This window comes from Magnolia sinica, chromosome 6 (assembly GCF_029962835.1).
Source record: "Magnolia sinica isolate HGM2019 chromosome 6, MsV1, whole genome shotgun sequence".
NCBI classification, from domain to species: Eukaryota; Viridiplantae; Streptophyta; class Magnoliopsida; order Magnoliales; family Magnoliaceae; genus Magnolia; species Magnolia sinica.
The window spans coordinates 36,413,098-36,432,279 of record NC_080578.1 but is presented as its reverse complement, the minus strand read 5'-3'; the positions used below and the strand labels follow the sequence as shown (position 1 = coordinate 36,432,279).

The 19,182-nt window shown below is 40.1% G+C and overlaps 1 protein-coding gene across 4 annotated transcripts in view; it reads left to right on the top strand.

Annotated features, from left to right (window-relative positions):
* The first annotated feature begins 2,385 nt into the window (after positions 1-2,385).
* LOC131248653 (intermembrane lipid transfer protein VPS13) overlaps positions 2,386-19,182 on the top strand; it is a 199,594-nt gene continuing 182,797 nt past the window's right edge. For 3 of the 4 annotated variants that reach the window (XM_058249032.1, XM_058249031.1, XM_058249034.1), the window contains exons 1-4: positions 2,386-2,648; positions 3,734-3,811; positions 16,582-16,694; positions 16,864-16,957. In XM_058249032.1, the coding sequence (XP_058105015.1) occupies positions 2,552-2,648; positions 3,734-3,811; positions 16,582-16,694; positions 16,864-16,957 (382 nt within the window). In that variant the 5' untranslated portion in view covers positions 2,386-2,551. The remainder of the gene's footprint in view (positions 2,649-3,733; positions 3,812-16,581; positions 16,695-16,863; positions 16,958-19,182) is intronic. The other variant, XM_058249036.1, reaches the window with a different exon arrangement.

Sequence of the window (19,182 nt, the reverse complement as noted above, 5' to 3'; positions counted from 1 at the left end):
GTGTCTGGAGTGGTGCATGCCGCGATCGTGAGATGAAGTTCACAGAGGGAGTGCAGGCGAGGGCATGCATCATATCATACCATCTTTGCATTAACAAGAGTATTTAGGGCTTGATTGTTGTACTGCTTTATCATTTTTGCTTAATTGAATTGATAACATGTTAACGTTTGCCTTATAGCTCCACTGAGTTGATCACTCACTCCCACGTTCTGGGATGGTGTTTTAAACACCAACCATACTCTGTCTTAGTTGCAGATGGCGACGCGACGTATGAGGCGGAGCTTGACTTCTACGACGACGAGGAAGAGTTCTCTTATATGCAATTATCAAGCAAATTTACTTAGACCATCCTAATCGACGGGGGCTACAGGGCTTATCATTTGTAGTTAGATTATCTTTGATATTCTGTATTTTGAACTAATACATGTAATTATTTGACCTGACAATGTATTCATACTCTGGAGACCGGCAATGGTCTATACGTTCCATATATGCTTATATACATCTCTCAATCTTCCGCTTGCGTTATTTAACTGCCTTTGGAGTATGATATACTGATTTGGTATAATCTCACTCATGTTTAATGCACTAATACAGACAACATTCAATCATCATCATATATGTTGTATAAGTAATGTTTTGAGACTCAAGAGTTTGGCTCCTGCTCAACCCCCGATTTTCAGGGCGTTACAATCTATAGTAACACTGTGCAAATGGTTGAATAAGCGACCGATCTTATTAGAACTTGGTTATATAGGGTCTATTTCCGACGTATTTGCCTATCTTGGTGCTTGGGATCATAGTAGTTCGGTTTGAATTGAGCTACACATTCAATTCTTGCACACCTTCACTAATCACGTAATCAAATTTGAAATCAAACTACATTACTTATGAGTAGGTTGGATGGCAAATAAACATACTTGGGCTCCCAAAAAGTTTTTAATGGTAGGTACCCCAACAGTTTTTAATGGTAGGTATTCAATCACTACTTTTCCTTTGGTGTGGTTGACCTAAGATTTAGATCTACTTTATTTATGGTATCTAACCTTAAAATGAGGTATCAAAACATATGAACAATATGAATACAAGGAACATATGTTAAGGTGGGCCTCATAATTAGGGATCCATGGAGTGGGATTTACTAAAGCCATGCCCAATTTGCTTTTAGAGCCTTGGGCAACGTTAGGGTGGATCTGAGGATGCACCAAGGTTGTTGGGATCCAAACTCATTTTAAGGTATGATCCCAAAAATAAAACAATCCAAATCTCGAGCAGACCATGATACAAAAAATAGTTGTAATGGACCGTAATGCAATGGACCATAACTTCATGTGGGCATTTTTTATTTTTATTTTTAAATTTAAGCTAATATTTGTGTAGTCTCTTCACTCAGGTTTTTGTGACTCTATCGACAAGTTGGATGATGAATAAACATTCCGGTGGCTTCATAAAGCTTTTGATGGTGGCCATTCAATGGCCACTTACTCCTTTGGTATGGTACACCTAAGATTTGGACCTGCTTCATTTTGGAGACCATGCCCTAAAATGAGCTATCAAAATGGATGTACTGTGTGGATGTAAGCCACATACATCAAAGTAGGTCCCACAGCTGGGGATCCACCCAAACCGCACCCCGGGCCTCATGGATGCGGATTGGCTGCTGTACCTCACACCAACTCTATAGCTGCAGTATTGATGTCAGCAAGTTTTGTGGGTCTGATCATGAGGTATTTGTTATATTCAAACCGTCCATCCATCTGGGAGCTCGTACTAAGGCTGGGATTAAAAATAAGATAGATCTAAAGGTCAAGTGGACCACACTACAGAAACCAATAGGGATTGAACATTTACCATTGAAACTCTTTTTGGGGTCACAGAAGTTTTGGATCAATATGAAATTTGTTTTTCGTCTTCATTAAGGTCTTTGTGACCTTATGAACAGATTGGATGTAAAATAAATGTTACAGTGTGCCCTAAAAATTGTTTAACGGTAAAAACCATTATCTCTGCTGCCATTTATGGTATCGTTGAGATGACCTTCAAATATGATTCAAATTTTTTGAATAATGCTTTAAAATGATCTCTCGAAATATATGAACGGTGTAGATATAATAAATACATCCCAGTAGGGCCACGTAACTTTGATCTCCTGATATAATAAATACATCCCAGTAGGGCCACGTAACTTTGATCTCCTCTGAACTGTTCGTACAACTCGCAGATCGAGGAGCGTCAGTGTTTGTCTTCGCACGACACGTACCTACAACAGCTATATAGCTGATGTGTGTTACACCAGCCAATCCGATTCCGGGCCTCATCTATGCGTCACGTGGCACAATCAAGTTTCGCCACGTCAGTGCCTCACCGAATCCAGTTCCATCTGTTCTACCCTCGCCGCAAGGAACCAAAAAACAACAAATGCCACCCCGTTCCTCAAGCCACCGCCTCCATTTCTTTCGCTCTCTGCTACTGCGACGGACGTTCCGTCGGCCATCGACCTCTCTCCAACGTCCGTTTCAGAAGCCGTAGATGCCCTTTTCCCTCTTCGGCAATGTTCGAAGGCCTCGTTCGTCAGCTGCTGGCGGGCTATCTTGGCCGTTACATCAAAGACATCCAAAAAGATCAGCTCAAGATCGGCTTATGGAATGGTATTTCGATTTCCAACCCCCACTTTTTGATTCTTTGCAGTCCAAAATATCGGTGTGATTTTTGCCTCTGTTTCACCGTTTACAATTCGACGATGTGTTCTTTTCTACCATTTATTCGTTCATGCTATGTGACTTTTCGATCGCAGTTCATCAGAATTCTTCTGACTTGAAGGTTGAATAGATACAGATGTCACTGCTCAAAGAGATCCTCTTCCATCTCGCTTTGGCAGTGTTTGGATGCACAAGCAAATTGAATTTTGAAAATTCACTTTTGAAAAGAAATTATGTTTTCCAGTATTCATAATCAGGAAATGGTCCTCTAATTGAAAGGAATGCAATTGCAATTTGCTTATTTCCACTTCATTACATTGCTAATTGCGATTCAGTTTAATCGTGCATCCAAACACGCCATTTCCTTTCATTACAAACTGAGTTGTTCTTTATTCTTCTTCTATTCGTATTTTCATTTCCTCTTGTCCTTCACTATGGTAGCATTTGCTGTAATGCTGGTCTTTAGTTAGGAAATGGTAGCAATACTTGCTTGGGTGAGGCCGAGACTGGGTCCAGTCCCTTTCAAGCCGAGTCTTCAAGCCCAATTACTAATAAGGTTGGGCCTGGTTTGAGTCTACTGAGAGACTGAGTAGTTTGGACTGGCTGCCCTTAGCTAGCAGACTGGCATGGCTTGGACTTGGTCCCTAGTTCATTGGTCGGGATTTGACACGCCTTGGATCAGATGGCCCAACTCAGTTGTGGATCTATTTACCATGAATTTTATGAGTTCAAGTACTGTATCGTGGATAACTGTTTATGTAAAAAAGGTATACTATAAGAAGTGCTTTTGACATTGAATGTTTTTTCAGTTCTGGATGGGATAATTTGTACTAGTTGATAGGCATGTTAGGTAGAAATTTGTAATTTGAGACTGTTTCTTGGTACCTACTTTAAGTTCTCTCCAACTATGAAGCTTTAATCATCTCAATTTTTGTTTTCTCTGTGAATAATTTCGAAAAATTTAGGAGCAGGAAAATCATCTTGTTTGTCAATTCTATTTTTCAAGACTAATTTAGCTTTAATTCATCGCGCAGAAGAAGTATTACTGGAGAATGTAGAGCTGATTCTTGAAGCGTTTGAATACCTCCAATTGCCCTTTGCATTGACGCAAGGTATTGTTGTCTATCATGCATTGTTTTTATAATGCTAGTACTTTTTATCACCAATGGGATTTTGCAATAATTAAAGACTGCCTAACTATCCATAAGAAATTGAAGAATGTTCAAATGTATAAAATTTTCGATCTGAGAGAACATATTTTCATCATTAAAAGAAGGAACACATTTACTTCCACTCATCCAAACATGAAGGTAATTCCATCCATTTTAAAAGTTGGAGCTTTGGATTTCACTTTTCACATTTCAACTCATCCTTGTCAACTCAAATAACTCGATAGAGCTGTCACTTGCCTTGATTTGGTATTCAATAATCAGATAAATACTTTAAAGAATTATACGTATGTTATTATTCAATGAAAGGTACACGTATTTACAATAGATGTAAATCGTTAAAAGTGTATAAAATGCCTAAAATAAGCAATGTCACTGCTGCCTGCATGGTGGTTATTGATGTTTAGAACTGTAATGCAGGTTACAAAAGTCACACTCTACTACCTCATATATTTTATCAACAAAACAGTTGATCAGGTTTCCATTAAACTAATTGACGATTCAACTCATAAAAGTTATGTTGAGTCGACTGAGTGAGCAGGACAACCTGATGAGGCTTGTTGATTCGAGGTGATTCACACTTACATATGAGCTTACTTGTGAATCAGCTTGAAATCCCATCGAGTTGACTCTGCTGATATCTGAGTCATCGAGTTTTAGAAACTATGCTTAGACATGAGTAAAAACCCCGGCTTGTGGGATACTCTTCATAATCTTTTTCTCATTTATCCAAAAACTCATGGCATTGTGAATGCTTGAATAATATTTTCATCCTCGTCGTTATCACATTCTATGGAAAGATTGTGGTCTATCTAGAAACAATAAAACCTTTGGTAAGAAGGCAGATTTGTCTAATGAAACCTTCCAAGAGGCTAGAGGGAGTAGTTGGGCTGGGGTAGCTGAGAGGATATTGTGGTCTATTGGGTTTGGGGGAGAAGTTCATCTGTGTAACAGGAGCGAGATTTCTCATCATCATTCCCCTAAAGTTTTATTTTTGTCTTGGTTATGAAATTATCTTTCCGGAAAATGTAATTTTTCTAAAGATACAGTCAACTTGTGCTTGTGGATGATTTCTGCTTGAACATGAGGCAAGTGTTAAAAGGTAGTGGCAACTATGTGGTTCAAGATGCTCTTGTATTCTAAGAATGTCTCTGGTATTTCTTTCTTACTGTTTGGATTTTCTTTAATTCTTTAAGCCCAACTGGGTTCACTTCCTGATTTGCAGCAACAACCATGGCCTCTATGATAAGAATTTCAGAAATCACTGTGATTTTCTTTGTTTCTTAAGAACATATATCACATTTTGAGCTGGCTATGAAGCATATAGGTATGTTCGGCTTTTGTAAATGAGAACTTCTCACATACAGGAAAGGTGCTATAACTTGTGGCATGTCACTTGTGTAGGACTTCAATAGCATGAAATGGCGGGGCCTCACCATGAGGATTGCCCTACTTAAATAATCAGGATGATCTGCTCACTAGGTGAGTGCCACTTCTGTATACCGTTGGTTGTCCATTGATTACAATGTTGTGGCCCACCTAATTTGCAGAAAGGCCTGATTTTTGTCCTAGGTGATCTTCATGGTGAGGCCTAGTGTTTTCAGGGTACTGATGTGTTGGAACTTATGAAAGACGGAACTGTAATTAAAAAAAAAGAAGAGATTTTAATAATGAAATGAATGGATCCCCACCTAGATGAATTTAAATTTCCAAAAGGAAAAAATGAACATTCAAGATTATACCTTTGTGATTAATTCTAATGAAAGAGTAGAACTGGTGTTGTTTCTCCTTCCATGAAGAAAACCTCTTCTTGATTTATTGCTAGTGAAGGAGAGATGAGAGATCCACCTTCTGATCACACTGTAGGGGTGTGATCAAAAGTATTGTTCGAATTGTCTTGGTTGGAAATAGAAGGTTTTTCCGGCTGCATAAAGATTGGTGGAAAAACTTCCTTGTCGAGGGCTTCACAGGATTTTCTTCATGTCAGAAGCTTAAGCTTTTGAAAAGCAAAATTTTGGTGTGGAAAATGGACTTTTTAGGGAAGCACAATGAGGCGATGGATGAGATGCTGAAGGGAATTCACGCCTTGGATCCAAAGGCGAAAAATGAGGTCTTGTTAGAGGAGAAAAAGGCTAGTAGAAACCAGTTGGTTCAAGACCGCTGAAGTCACCTTAAGGAGGAAATAAAATGGAAGCAGCGCTTGAGGGCCACATGGTTAAAGAAGGAAGATAAAAATACCAAGTTTTTCCATAGTATTGCTAGTGTGCGGGCGAGATGCAACAAAATAGGTAGTATCATTGTTGACAACAATCGTATAAAGGAAAAAGATCAAGTGTGTAATGCAGTGGTTGACTTCTATAGATCTCTTCTTACAGATGAGGGGTGGAATATTGGATGATTTGGAGATTGGTAGCTTTTTTGACATCAATGTAGCTTTTCTGACATCAACGCAGCTTCGCTTAAGAGGCCTTTTTAGAAGAAGTCAAGGCTGCAATTGATTCTTTGGGAAGGGATAAGGCCCTCGGTCGTGATGGCTTCCCTTTAGCCTTCTATTAGGAGTTTTGGGAGATGGTAAAGAGGATGTCATGAGCTTTATGATGGAATTTTATGATAGAGGCCGCTTATTTAAGGAGTTGGGCAAGTCCTTCATTGCCATCATTCCTAAGATTACAGGAGCAGAAAGTTTGGAAGACTTTAGGCCGATAATCTTAATTGGTGGTGTAACACCCTGAACTTTTCAATACCCGAGTATTGAAAGTCCTCGAGTGTTACCATGAATTTAACCTATTATGTACACGTGTACGGTACTAGTTTAGCTAACCTAACCCTACATCCATCCTCCAACGTGAATCTGACCGATTAAGAATGATCTTCTTCCATAAATCAAGTCATCTGACCGTTGATCATGTGGTCTGATATACGTACCTTCCCTTGACTAAATCAGTGAATAACTTTTTATCCATAATGGTTTAGATGTAAGATCTTTTGTAAGAATTGTTTAGAAATGGGTATAAAACCATGTAGAACTATTAGATTTCACAGAACTTTTAGATCAACAATAATTACGAAAATGCCATTAACTTAGACCCTTGAATTCTAGATCACATAGTTCCCATGATCCGTTTCATGTAAAATTTTATACCAAGCCTAATTATCATAAATTAACCATACACATCGAATTTCATCCCTTAGATCATTTAAAGTAGCTACTTGACCTCTACATCCGTCCCTACACTTATCAGATCAAGATTCTAATCCGTTCATCTTGTTCACTCCATATGAATATGCTTAACCTACCATTAAAATTATAATCTGAGGAACTTACACATGTGAACAAGTCACTTAAATTTAATGGTATACATGTCCAACCCCTAATCACTTCAGAAACTCATCTTATGTTCATCCATTTACAAAATTGACTATACATCCACTTACGTATATAGTCAGAGTGCTAACCATCAAGTCCTTTATTTTTAGCAAGTCATCTAATCATCCGTCATAGTTGGATTCACTAAACGGGCCACATGAACATCATGGTAAACCGATCATCATGAAAATATTAGGGTTTAGGTCCAAACTACCAGGTAACTTTTTAATCAAAGGTGTACAAATGTTATTTTGAATTACGGTGTGTGTAAGTCACTAAAGGAGCGTCTTGGACATCCTTGGGAGATCGGGGGCCAAAATGGACCGAAGGAAAGAGCACGAAAAATAATGAATGCCCGCCAAATTTTAATAAAGTCGGGCGACGCACTTCGACATAATGGATGTCGGGAGCTGGTTGAGAAATGGATGGCAAGATTGTAGATATTCAATGCCATTACATACCACCATTGATGCTAAATCGTACCATGCGTACCATGCGGCCCACCCGATCAATAGATCTGTTCTATTTTTGGACCTGTATTCTAACAGGGCGTGTTCGATGCAATGAATAGAGCGGATCGTGCAACTACAAATAGTACAGTGGACTCCACACGAAAGAAATCAATTTACATGAAATTACAAATTGTCACAGAGACGTGCATGAGGTTTTAAGGGTGTGAGTAATTCACACACTTCTTGAATGTGTGGCCCACGTAGGACTCAGATCTACTTCATACTTTGACCCATGGGACAACACATTATGACAAAGGTGGTGAAGGGAGTAGATTTTCCGAAAGCCAACCACAAAGGGACCCCACCTATTTTGAACTGCAACACGGAGAAACTTTCGTCCGCACGCTATAACCGCGGACAATGAAACTGGACTTGACGGTAGCTTTCCCCTTCCGCGTCCCTACAACATGGGCCCATCTAGAACTTAGATCAGGCCCATACTTGAGGCCTAACTGATTAAGACCCTGCGAAAACAATAAACGGAATGGATCTCCCAAAGATTATCAGAAGTGGGCCCCACCATCTCCAGCAGAGAAATTAAGTTGGATTCCCTCCGCAAAACGGTTTCCAGCTGGAAACCAGCCATTCTTCAAGACTCTAGCACGACCAAAACTGGATGTGTGGCTCCGATCTGGACTGTCCAAACCCCAGCAAAGGAGATTCCGATTCTCCCCTATACGTCTGAAAAGAAGAAAGAGAAGTAAATGATACGGTAGTTCGGCGTTTCTCACGCAGGACAACCGCCCTTGTGGAGAAAAACGGACAACTTTCTTTGAAAGCTGGTGGACCACCAAGAAACGAAGAGCAGATCCACACCATTCAAAGAAACTGATCAGACAGAAAGAAATCTGGTCAAGAAACACCATCAGAAACAGGGCCATCCTTCCCAAGTGAACGTGTGACGTTAGATGCTGCCCAACCACACGACAGGTGATCATGAGCCAATCATAGACGTCCATCGGGTGGCCTTCCTTCATAGAGATATCACCCAACAACTAGATAGGGCCGAACACATCAGATGGAATGAGAGTTCCGACCCACGTGTAGGCAGCAGCGAAACACTGTGCTTAAACAGAGCTGCGTAAGGCGGAACCTGTATGGACTAAAACTCTCCTTACGCTGGATTTCGTCCGAAAGCCTATAAAGGCTCAACATGCGAGGGAAGAAACCCATCTAGCTATCCTGTCCAATAGGAAGAAAGAAATGAGCAAGAGAGAGAGAGGGTTAGTGCAGGCACCGGGTCAACTTGGCTCGATTTAGGTTAAGTCAAGCCGGGCTTAGGCGTCCATCACCAGATCTTTTTTAGCAAAGAAAGAAAGAGAGAGATCTATGGCAGCAAGAAGTGGAAGCCGGCCCTGCTCGAGTTGAGCGATTCGGTAAGAACCGAGCTGCAACTTCAAGTAGGTCCACGCCCAACTCTCTTCTTTCCTAGACTTCTTTCTTTTCCTTTTCCCTAACACATTGATCCAAATCGTGTCGAAAATCCATTAGTTCAAACAAGGCTAACCACTCGAAAGGAATTGTTAATATTAGTTGAAGTCCTTTGATGCACACCTACGTTCAAGGAAGAAATAACATCTAAGGTGAGGGTTTTATCCTTTAAGCTTACACTAATTTAAGTTGTTATATTTATCCTGCCTTTTACATGCCTTGATGTTATTTTATCTTGCTTGTTACATGCCTTCATATTACGTTGAATCTTCCCTGTTATTATATGTTTTACCATCATTTATTTGCCTTTGGCTTACAATATATTGTTGATTAGAAGTGATCCTCATGAATTTATGTGAGGCCATGGATACAAACCTTGCCCTTGCCTTATCAAATTTATTTGAGTTGGCCCTGCCACTCGTCTCTTCTTGAGTTGGCCCTTGCCACTCTTCTATTTGTTGAGTTAGCCATTGCTACTCTCCTTTTATTGAGTTGACCATTGTCACTCTCCTCTATATTATGTTGGCCATTGCCACTTTTTGAGTTGACCATTGTCACTCTTCTCTTTATTATATTGGCCTTGTGCTATTTATCTTTAAGGCTTGGGCATGTGTCTTGATATTCCAGAATCTCCATGATTTAGTTTATTTTCTTTGTAAGTGCAAGCGATGTGGTCAGATGTATCACAACTAGTGATTCAAATAATCAATCATGGACGTAATGCGCTCTGGGTAGAGACCCTCTTGGTCGTCACGTAATTCCTTGGGTTTTGGGTAGTGGCGCACAAATCGATGTGTATAATTCGCAAATGCAGTGTCACATCACTTCCGGAATTGGATGTCGCAAATAGTTGCTCCGTGAACAAATCGTGTCATGTAAATTATTCGACTCATGTGTTGTGCGCCTTGAGGTGTTCACGTAAATCCACGGTAGTGTTGGCCATGCCGGCGAATATCCGTATAGTGAGAGTACGGGTCGAGCCGGATATCTTGAAACTGTTTTTCACATTGTGATGATCATTACGTATGATGAGTTGCACATGCTTTGCTAGGCATGCATCTCATGTAGGTTGTTTGCACATGCTGATACCCTCGTGTTAGTGGAGCACGAGATGTATCAGACCTTTACTTTTATGAATCTCTTGAATTATTGTTAATCTTAAAGGATAACCATCACTATGAGTAGGGCATTGACCCTCTCCCAACCGTACAGATTATGCAGGTGATGTACAAATTAAAAACCTAGTGAACAATCTCCCTGAGGAAGATTATGTTTAAAAAATAAGAAGACAGTTTTATGATTTAGTTTTATACTTCCGCTTCGAACTTTGATATTGTAATAAGCTCCCATTGAAAGGGCATTTGATTATTCTTTTATTCTATTGAAATAATTAATATAGTTGATTTTATTCTCATGAATGTTACCTTCATTAATGTATCTAGATGTGATCCAAATGAAAAAAAAAGTGCGATTTTCACTAGCATCCAATTTATACATCATTAACATCCGGTTTTCTCGGACATGAGTATAAACTCTGGTTGTGAAAATTCGGGATGTTACAGGTGGGCCGTACAAGATCCTAGCAAAAACATTAGCTTTAATATTTCTAGTGGTTTTGGCGTCAATTATATCGAAGAATCAGGGTGCATTTATTGAGGGTAGGCAGATTATTGATAACATCCTTATTGCGCACAAATCTGTTGACTCTCATTATAGGGAGGGAGGTGGTGGTATCGTGTGCAAGTTGGACTTTGAAAAAGTGTATGATCACATGGATTGGGCATTTTTGGACTATATGCTCAGGCACATAGGATGCGGGCCGACGTGGAGAGGATGGATCAAAGAATGTGTTAGATCTCCTACCTTTTCTGTGTTGGTGAACGGTTTCCCAAAAGGTTTCTTTAAGCCCTCAAGAGGAATTAGGCAAGGAAATCCTATTTCATCCTATTTGTTTGTAGTGGTGGTTGAAGCTTTAGGTAGTATGTTGGCGAAATGTCAAGAAGTCGGCTTCTTCTGAGGGTTTAGGCCTTAGGGTGGATAGCGTGAACCCTCCTATATCTCATTTGCAGTTTGCTAATGATACTCTTCTCTTTTGCGAAGTGGACAGGGGATGAAGGAAAAACTGAGGTTGATCATCCTTTATTTTGAAGTAGTTTCGGGCCTAAATGTTTCCATGAGCATAATGTTGGCAGTGCGAGTCTCAAAGAGTTGATGGTTCGCATGGTAAGGGTGTTTGGTTGTCGAGCGGGAACCTTTCCATCAACCTACATTGGGCTTCCTTTTTATATTGGGAAGCCAACTAAGCATTTATGGAACATAGTTGTGGAGTGGTTTGAAAGGAGTCTAGCTAAATGGAAATGTCGATATTTATCACTGGGTGGCTAGATAACGCTTATCAAGTTTGCTATATCAAACTTACCCTTGTACTTTATGTCCTTCTTCCGATGTCCCAAATCTGTTCTGGCTAGAATAGAGAAGATAAGGAGAGATCTTCTGTCGCAAGGGTTGGAAGATAGGAAGAAATTTTATTTTTTGGGATGGGGTGAAGTTTGCAAACTGATAAACGAAGGAGGGGCCTGACATTAGGGATTTGGAGGTTATGAGTCGCTCTCTTCGTGGAAAATGGTTGTGGAGATTTGGGAAGAAGATAACTCGTTGTGGAGAGAGATAGTCGCAGGAAAGTATGGTTGTAATGTAGGAAGTTGGTGCATTAGAAACTCATCTCTTTGTATAGAGCCTCTGCTATATGGAAAGATACGAAAGGTATCTTGTCACTTGGGAAGGAATTTAAAGTCGGGATTGGCTTCTCCCTTGGTAATGGCACAAGGATATGATTTTGGGAAGATGCATGGACTGGCAACTTTCCTCTTTAGGATGCGTTCCCTCGAATAGCGCAACTCTAAAAAAGAAAGGATATTTGGTTTCTAACGGTTTTCCCAAGTCGAAAATTTCATTGTTTGGTCCCCTCCTAGTAGTAAAAATTTAACTTACGAGGAAATCGAGGAGCATGTGAAGTTGCTGGTTAAGCTTCTCTTGTATGGTCCGGTATGAGAAGATCAAGACAAGCTAGTTTGGCTTAAGGACAAATCTGGCCCTTTCTCAGTTCATTCTTTTTACAAGTGGTTAAGTATCACAAACAAAGATGAGTGATGTAATTACATGTCTCACATGTTGCGGCGTTCGGTTGGTTGGTTAGAAGAAAGAGATTTCTCACCTTCATAACCTCCAAAAAAGAGCTATTATTCTTCCTAATGTTTGCGCAATGTGTATGGATGATGTGGAGTCAATCAATCATCTTTTCATTTGTAGTACATTTACTTCGGATTGTGGAGCAAGGTTATTACATCTTTTGGCTTATCTTGGGTTACACCCAGCTCCATTGAGGCGTGTTACTCTCAAGCTAGCAACAGTGTGAGACTCGAGAGACAGAAGACTACTATTTGGAGTTTGACTATCCTGGCTATTTGGTGGGCTATTTGGGGAGAGATAAATGGGAGATGTTTTAGAAATGCCTCTAGCAGGGAGGAGGACATGCTTTTAAGGGTGAAATCCTTTGTATTGGAATGGGCTTTGTGTATTAAGTTTTTAAAGGATTGTAATTTTGCTTCTTTGGTTTCCTTGTAAATAGTTGTGCCTTCTTGGCGCTTTTTCAATAAAATTTATGTACCCTTAAAAAGAAGAAGATGAGAGGGCACAGTGATAGAAGATTTCACTTCTCCTTCTCTTCTCTGCCTCCCCTCCCCCATCCTTCTATCTAGACATCCAAAGGGAAGGGGGTGGTGATGCTTTATTTATGGAGTAAATTAGGGTTTCGGGGGAGCGCATTTTATGGTATTCCGCACTCCCCATGGGATTCATTATGCCCCACATCATCAAAAGCATGCAAATCCACCTGTCTCATACATTCAAATTGGCTTAGATCCTCCATTATCAGTGACGTCCACCCTTGGTCAAAATCCCATGCCAACACGTGGTGGACCACAAAACGATCAAACCATAGAATGTTCAAGTTCGATAAAACACGTATATGATAAAGCAAAAAAGATTTAATAGTTAAAACCAATCGAGAAATCTTTGGAAATGATTTAAGAGCGTTGACTAGCTGAAAAACACTTGATGGATGGTTAGTATTTTTTTATGAAAGGTTTGATGGATGGTCCGATCATCAAGATCCAATCACAACTTGGTCCTGGGAGACTAGTGAATCCCTTGTTAGTGTACACAAGGCTTCAACCGTATACTGATGTATGTGCCCAATGTACCGCATCTTGATGTGTGTGCCAATCACATTCATATGTTAGCTATAAAATGTAACAAAAAAAAGAGTCAAGGCCCACCACCGTAGGATCATGAAATTCTCGTATAACCTCAGGTCTAAGAATTCGCCAAAGCTACTGCATGATCAAGTTAATCCACACCAAGCATGATGGGTTTCTCAGTTAGAAGACTTGATGCGATCCACTGTACAATCATCCAATCATGTAAATTATTGTACATGTTATGTAATGGTGTTTGCAATCCTACGTGGCGAAAGGTGTTGGCAACTAGGTGCCTAATGGTGGAGATTAATCCATCCCAACTCGTTGTTGGTTCTACATCATGTGGGATAATCACATCAACTAGTCCCTGGGTATCCACACCTGTTGGAGTAGTTATGTCATTTCAGGTACTCAAGAACCATGTGTGATTTCTCCTTTTAAAAACATTCGGGTTGGAATGGGTAATGCCCTCCTATATAGAGCAATTGTTTAGGATGTGGCATGTGGTGTAGCTCCCTAAGGATAGGCAGATTCTATGGAGATTATCCTTGCTTGCTGTTCTGTGGAATATTTGGAGGGATCGGAATGCCCGATGCGTTTGCAACAAAGGGGGTCCTTGGGAAGAATCATTGTGGAAAATCAAGAGGCATGTTATAGAATGGGCATGACGCAGGACATGAAAATTAAATATGATATGCGAGATTTCAGGCTTAAGATCACGTTAGTTCAGAAACAATTATACAAATTCCATATCCTACATGAAAGTCCAAACATTTAATTAAGGGGAATCTATGCGGGTCTAGGCTTACACATGATAGGGCTGGATCAATAAAAATTATGAACCAAACGATACTCAAAGATAAGAAATAATCATCCACGCATGTATAGTAATCAGTCCCCAATCCAAGGGATTCAGAAATTCCAATTCGGGGAACCCTAGGGTAAGAAAATTGGTAAATAACTTAGGGAAAACGTAATCTAGGGCTAGGATTCATGAAAAACGGCTATGAGAGGATAAAAGAGGATAAAAACCTGAGCCAAAAGACGATCCCGCTTGTGGACAACAACAATGGCCCAGACGGACATGCGTGTGATCCCGGCCGCACGTGTGTGGGGCCTACTATTCAGAAAAAGGCCACCTTGGCCCTGGTCGGCCAGGGATGGTCTCCAAAACCCTCAAATCTCAGCTCGATCCGATGTACGGTTTGTGCGTGGTGCTCCGCCGAAGTTTCAGCTCGCCTGCGGGCTGAAATCTGGAAACCTGCTCTAATGAAGAAATCTGATGCAACAAAAGGACGAATTCGAAGTACGGATGGTGGGGGAAGATGAAAAAAAAAAGATGATGGAGGATGGGGGTGAATCGGGATTGATGTGGCTTCGCACCATGGTAGTTAGTCCTTCGAAAAGGGAGGGCTTCGCACCCACTTTTGAATTCTTTCACAACTCACGAAGAGAGCAGAAAAATAAAGTAGGAATTTTTTTTATTAACTTCAATAAATCAAAAGAACTACAAGGGGTGCCTATTTATAGGGAAAATCCTATACACAAAACTCGCACCATGTGCGCAACCTATTACTTGGCGATGAAGTAAACTAAAATAAAAACCAAACAGAGAAATCTAAAGCATTCACAATGTTCTAAATAATAACAATAAGCAAAACCTAAAATATGAAATCAATCCGACGAGTGGGCTACGATCATGAGATCCCATGATGGGCTTTTCTTGATTGTCGGGCCCAATCTTTTGAACCAAATTTCGTCTTCTAGGTAGGAGGCCCTCCCTGGACATCGTCATCGAGACAGATCGATGGTGGGGCCCTCCTACTCCATGCGTACGTGCGTAGGTGAGGCGGCGTGCGTGCACGTATGCGCGAGATGTCCCCATTAGGGCAGTTAGTTATTGTAAGTTGCAACATGCAAGGTGTTCCAAAATGGTAACGGTGGCCGTAACGGCCACCACCGTTACCGTTATGATCCCGCTGTAACGGTCGTTATAGGCCCCGCATCGGTCGTTTTTTATTTTTTGAAAAATGCTGTTACTGGACCATTATGGGGCCGTTACGGCCGTTTCGACCCCATAACGCGTACCGTTTTGGCCATTACTAAACCGATTTTGAATACCTTGGTAACATGGACATCTCCATAGTGCATTCTATTCTTGGGTTGTAATCTTTTTGCTGTTGTATTTTTTGCTTGTTTTTCCAAATTATTTTAATAAATCCACTCATTTCCCTTCAAAGAGAGAGAGAGAGAGAGAGAGAGAGAGAGAGAGAGAGAGAGAGAGAGAGAGAAAAAAGAAAAGAAAAAGAAAAAGAACCATGGTGCCACAACTCTTCAATGACCATCCAGGCCATTGTGTCCACTTCATTCTTTCCCCATGGGCGCACTAGAGAGAATCTATAACGAATCCCTATAACCCGTTTAAAATATATTTTGCATATTCACACAATTAATATTAAGAGAGAATATAAGCAGGTCACTAATGGCCAAGTTCCATTCATCAAAGGGGTGACTAATGATCTAGTTCCAATCAACAAATACCGATTGGCTTTAAAGGGCACATACACAACTAACATGATGTACTACAGAAGTGCCATCTTGGCAGGCATGATGGCACGGTGCCACAAGTTGTTTTCCCTTGCCTGCATCTTCTCAGTTTTCATTGTAAATAATGTAAGTTTTAATGACTTCTAGGCTTTTCTGCGTTTGTGATTTTGTTGGTGCTTGGTTAGGCCAGTCAAGTTTACTTTTTATTCCTTTTTAATTCTTTGTTTAATGATGACTTGGAGGTAATAGATTACCTTGAGAAACTGGGTAGCTGAGATCCACTATGTATTCCTAAGAGCACCATGTTTAACACTTTCTTAAAAGGCTGTGAATTATGAGTTACACTTTGCTGGTTCTAAAGGCCTCAATGATAATATTTGAGATAGGTCCTTGTGGGAGAACTATGTTCATACTATAATGGAATAAATTTGATAGTAATAGAAGCTCTCTCTCTCTCTCTCTCTCTCTCTCTCTCTCTCTCTCTCTATTTTTATGTTTTTAAGAATATACTTATTGTTCTTTCCCATTCGCCTTCTACATTTTGTGAATGCTTGTAACTGATCTTAGTCTCATCTTACTTTTGGACAACATTGTCAGGACGGGTAGGGAAATTGAGCATCAAAATTCCATGGAAAAAGCTTGGTTGGGATCCTATCATAATTGTATTGGAGGATGTCTTTGTGTGTGCTTGTCCTCGAGATGACCATGAGGTATTTTCTAACTCTTTCCGATTGAACTATTCAAAGCCAATTGTTTGATGAGAACTCCAAAAAAAAAAAAAAAAAGAAAAAAGAAAAAAGAAAAGAAAAGAAAAGACAGGCTTGCCTAAAGAAATTTGTAGATAATCTAACCTGTTAGCTTTTGTTCTTTTTCTGATAGTGGAGTTTGGAATCGGTTGAAAGAAGAGAATTTGCCGGGAAAAAGGCCAAACTAGCCGCAGCAGAGCTGGCAAAATTATCAAGACGAGTATGTGGTGAGTTTATCAATTTTCAGCTATAGTAATGTGTTTTTCCTCAAATACAATTCTGTTGTCAAGTTGTAGTAGAAGATGAAAGTATAAAATTTTAGGTAAATGGTCTTTCTTTTTGCTAGTGGTGAATGAGACTTGTGCAAATGTTAGTTATTTAACTTTATGCGCATGAATTTTAGCTGGTTACAGGAAATTGCATTTGAATTTCAGATTCTGAATTGTATAAATTGTATCACAATGACCCAATATATGTTTGCTTGGTAGATATGCACATTTGCATCATTATGTCTCTCTCTAATTGAACCCAGAATTTTATCAAACAAATCTGGGTTTTGGAAGTGCAAAGCAAATTTGTCAGCTTCAATAAGCTGAAAAATATAAAGTCAATTGTGGCCAACCTTTGGTCAAGCATATTCATGTGGGTTGGATTTGAATTCGATTCAGGCCATGGAAGAGTGCAAAAATCAAATGCATGATCAAGGAAAATTTGGGTTTGAAAGAGATCGTTGTTGTCATCCTACAAATTACATGTACCTGGCAACTTCCAGGAGGCGTCACTTTGGTGCTTGGTTGTTTGTTTTGGATGATCTATTGTACCTTTTGATTTTATTTTATTTTATATTATTTTTATTTTTATTTTTTTTAAAATTTAAAAATCAAGATGTCTAGTGTCCATTTGTACATCGTTTGCAAGATTTGTTGGCTTCAAAACTTGGAAGTGGCCCTAAAATTTAGCAACAAATTCATGATGAAATGTATAGTATTACTTTAGGGTATGTTGGACACTATGAAACTATTAATTGTTAGTGCACTGATTTGTGCACTTATTTGTCTATCATGTGAGTCCGTGTGTTAGTGAGTCGGTTGAGCCCTTGGAAGTTGAAGATCGAAGACACAAGAGGACAAGAAGCATTAAGGACCGAAGAAACAAGTAAATTGAGGTGCCTTAGTGACCCCAACGTTAGAACCAAAACAACCTAGCATTTAGATGATCCTAACCTTTATTGGTAAACCTTAATTGATCATCACATAGCCTTAGGATGTTAATTTGATCATAATTAGTTTGGCTTTAGAGGTGCAAAGCTGCTATAAAACACATGGCCCAAAAACAAAAGTTTTTGAGTGGATCTCGATCCCATCGATGGGTCTCGAGCGAACCTTTGATCAGGGTTTGATCGATCGAACTCAGGGCTTAATCGATCGAAGGTGCCCAGAAATGTCCGACAACTAAATGCCTATTTTCTTGAGTTTCTCGATACCATCGAACTGGTCGTCGATCCCATCGAAGGGGAGTTCGATCGATTAATCGAGAGAGTTGTTTTTGTCCATTTTATGACTGTTGAAACTCGGTTCTTTTATATAGGGCATTCGGTTCTTGGGCATTTTAATGGGTTTTTGGTGCAATTAGAGTTTAGGTGATTCCCCACTCATATCTCTCACCTTAAGCCTCTAAACCTATGAGATTAGATTCATCTTCTTGAACTTTACCACTCTAATGAGGATTCCAACCTCTACATTGAAGATGAACTCAATCTCCATCTTGTTCTAGAGATTAGACCAAAGTTTGTTGGTAAAACTCTTGTGTAAACCCTCTAGAACACCCATCTAGATGAATCCCCTAGAAAATCAACTATCCATCAGTTGCAGGAGATTTTACCATCCTCCCTTGCCTTGGTCACCTCATTGGAGCATGAAATGAAAGGCGTACGTTCATATGAGCTGAAGCATCAACATCAACGATCGGGAGAGCAATTGAGAAGCCGATTCATGCACGAGAGAGCATTGAAGAAGCATCTCAGGAAGGCACTACAAAGGGGGCCTTCTTGAGATGGTAAGTTATCAATGGTAAAATTCACGTACATTATTTTCTTGTTTAGGATTGAGTGTAAGACTTTGTGACTCAAACTTGAATATGTTTTAATGCGGGGGCATTTTCACACCGAGCTCGAGTGGGGTGGCCTGTGGGATGTGGGGGCACACTCGGGGTGGGCGGCTCGCGGAACCCATGGGTTTGGGGCCCGTGTGAGGCGGAACCCATGTGATTTGGGGCCCACGAGGAGGGTTTGGCCAAGGACCTAACCCATAGATGTGGGGCCTGGGCTATGAGATAAAGGGATTAAATTGCTATGCTCTATCAGTTCGAGCTTTTAGAGCAAGTGGTTAGTTGTCCTGCATCAAGTTCTTGTGTAGGACCTAGGCTCTTGTGTAGGGCCGATTCATCGGACATG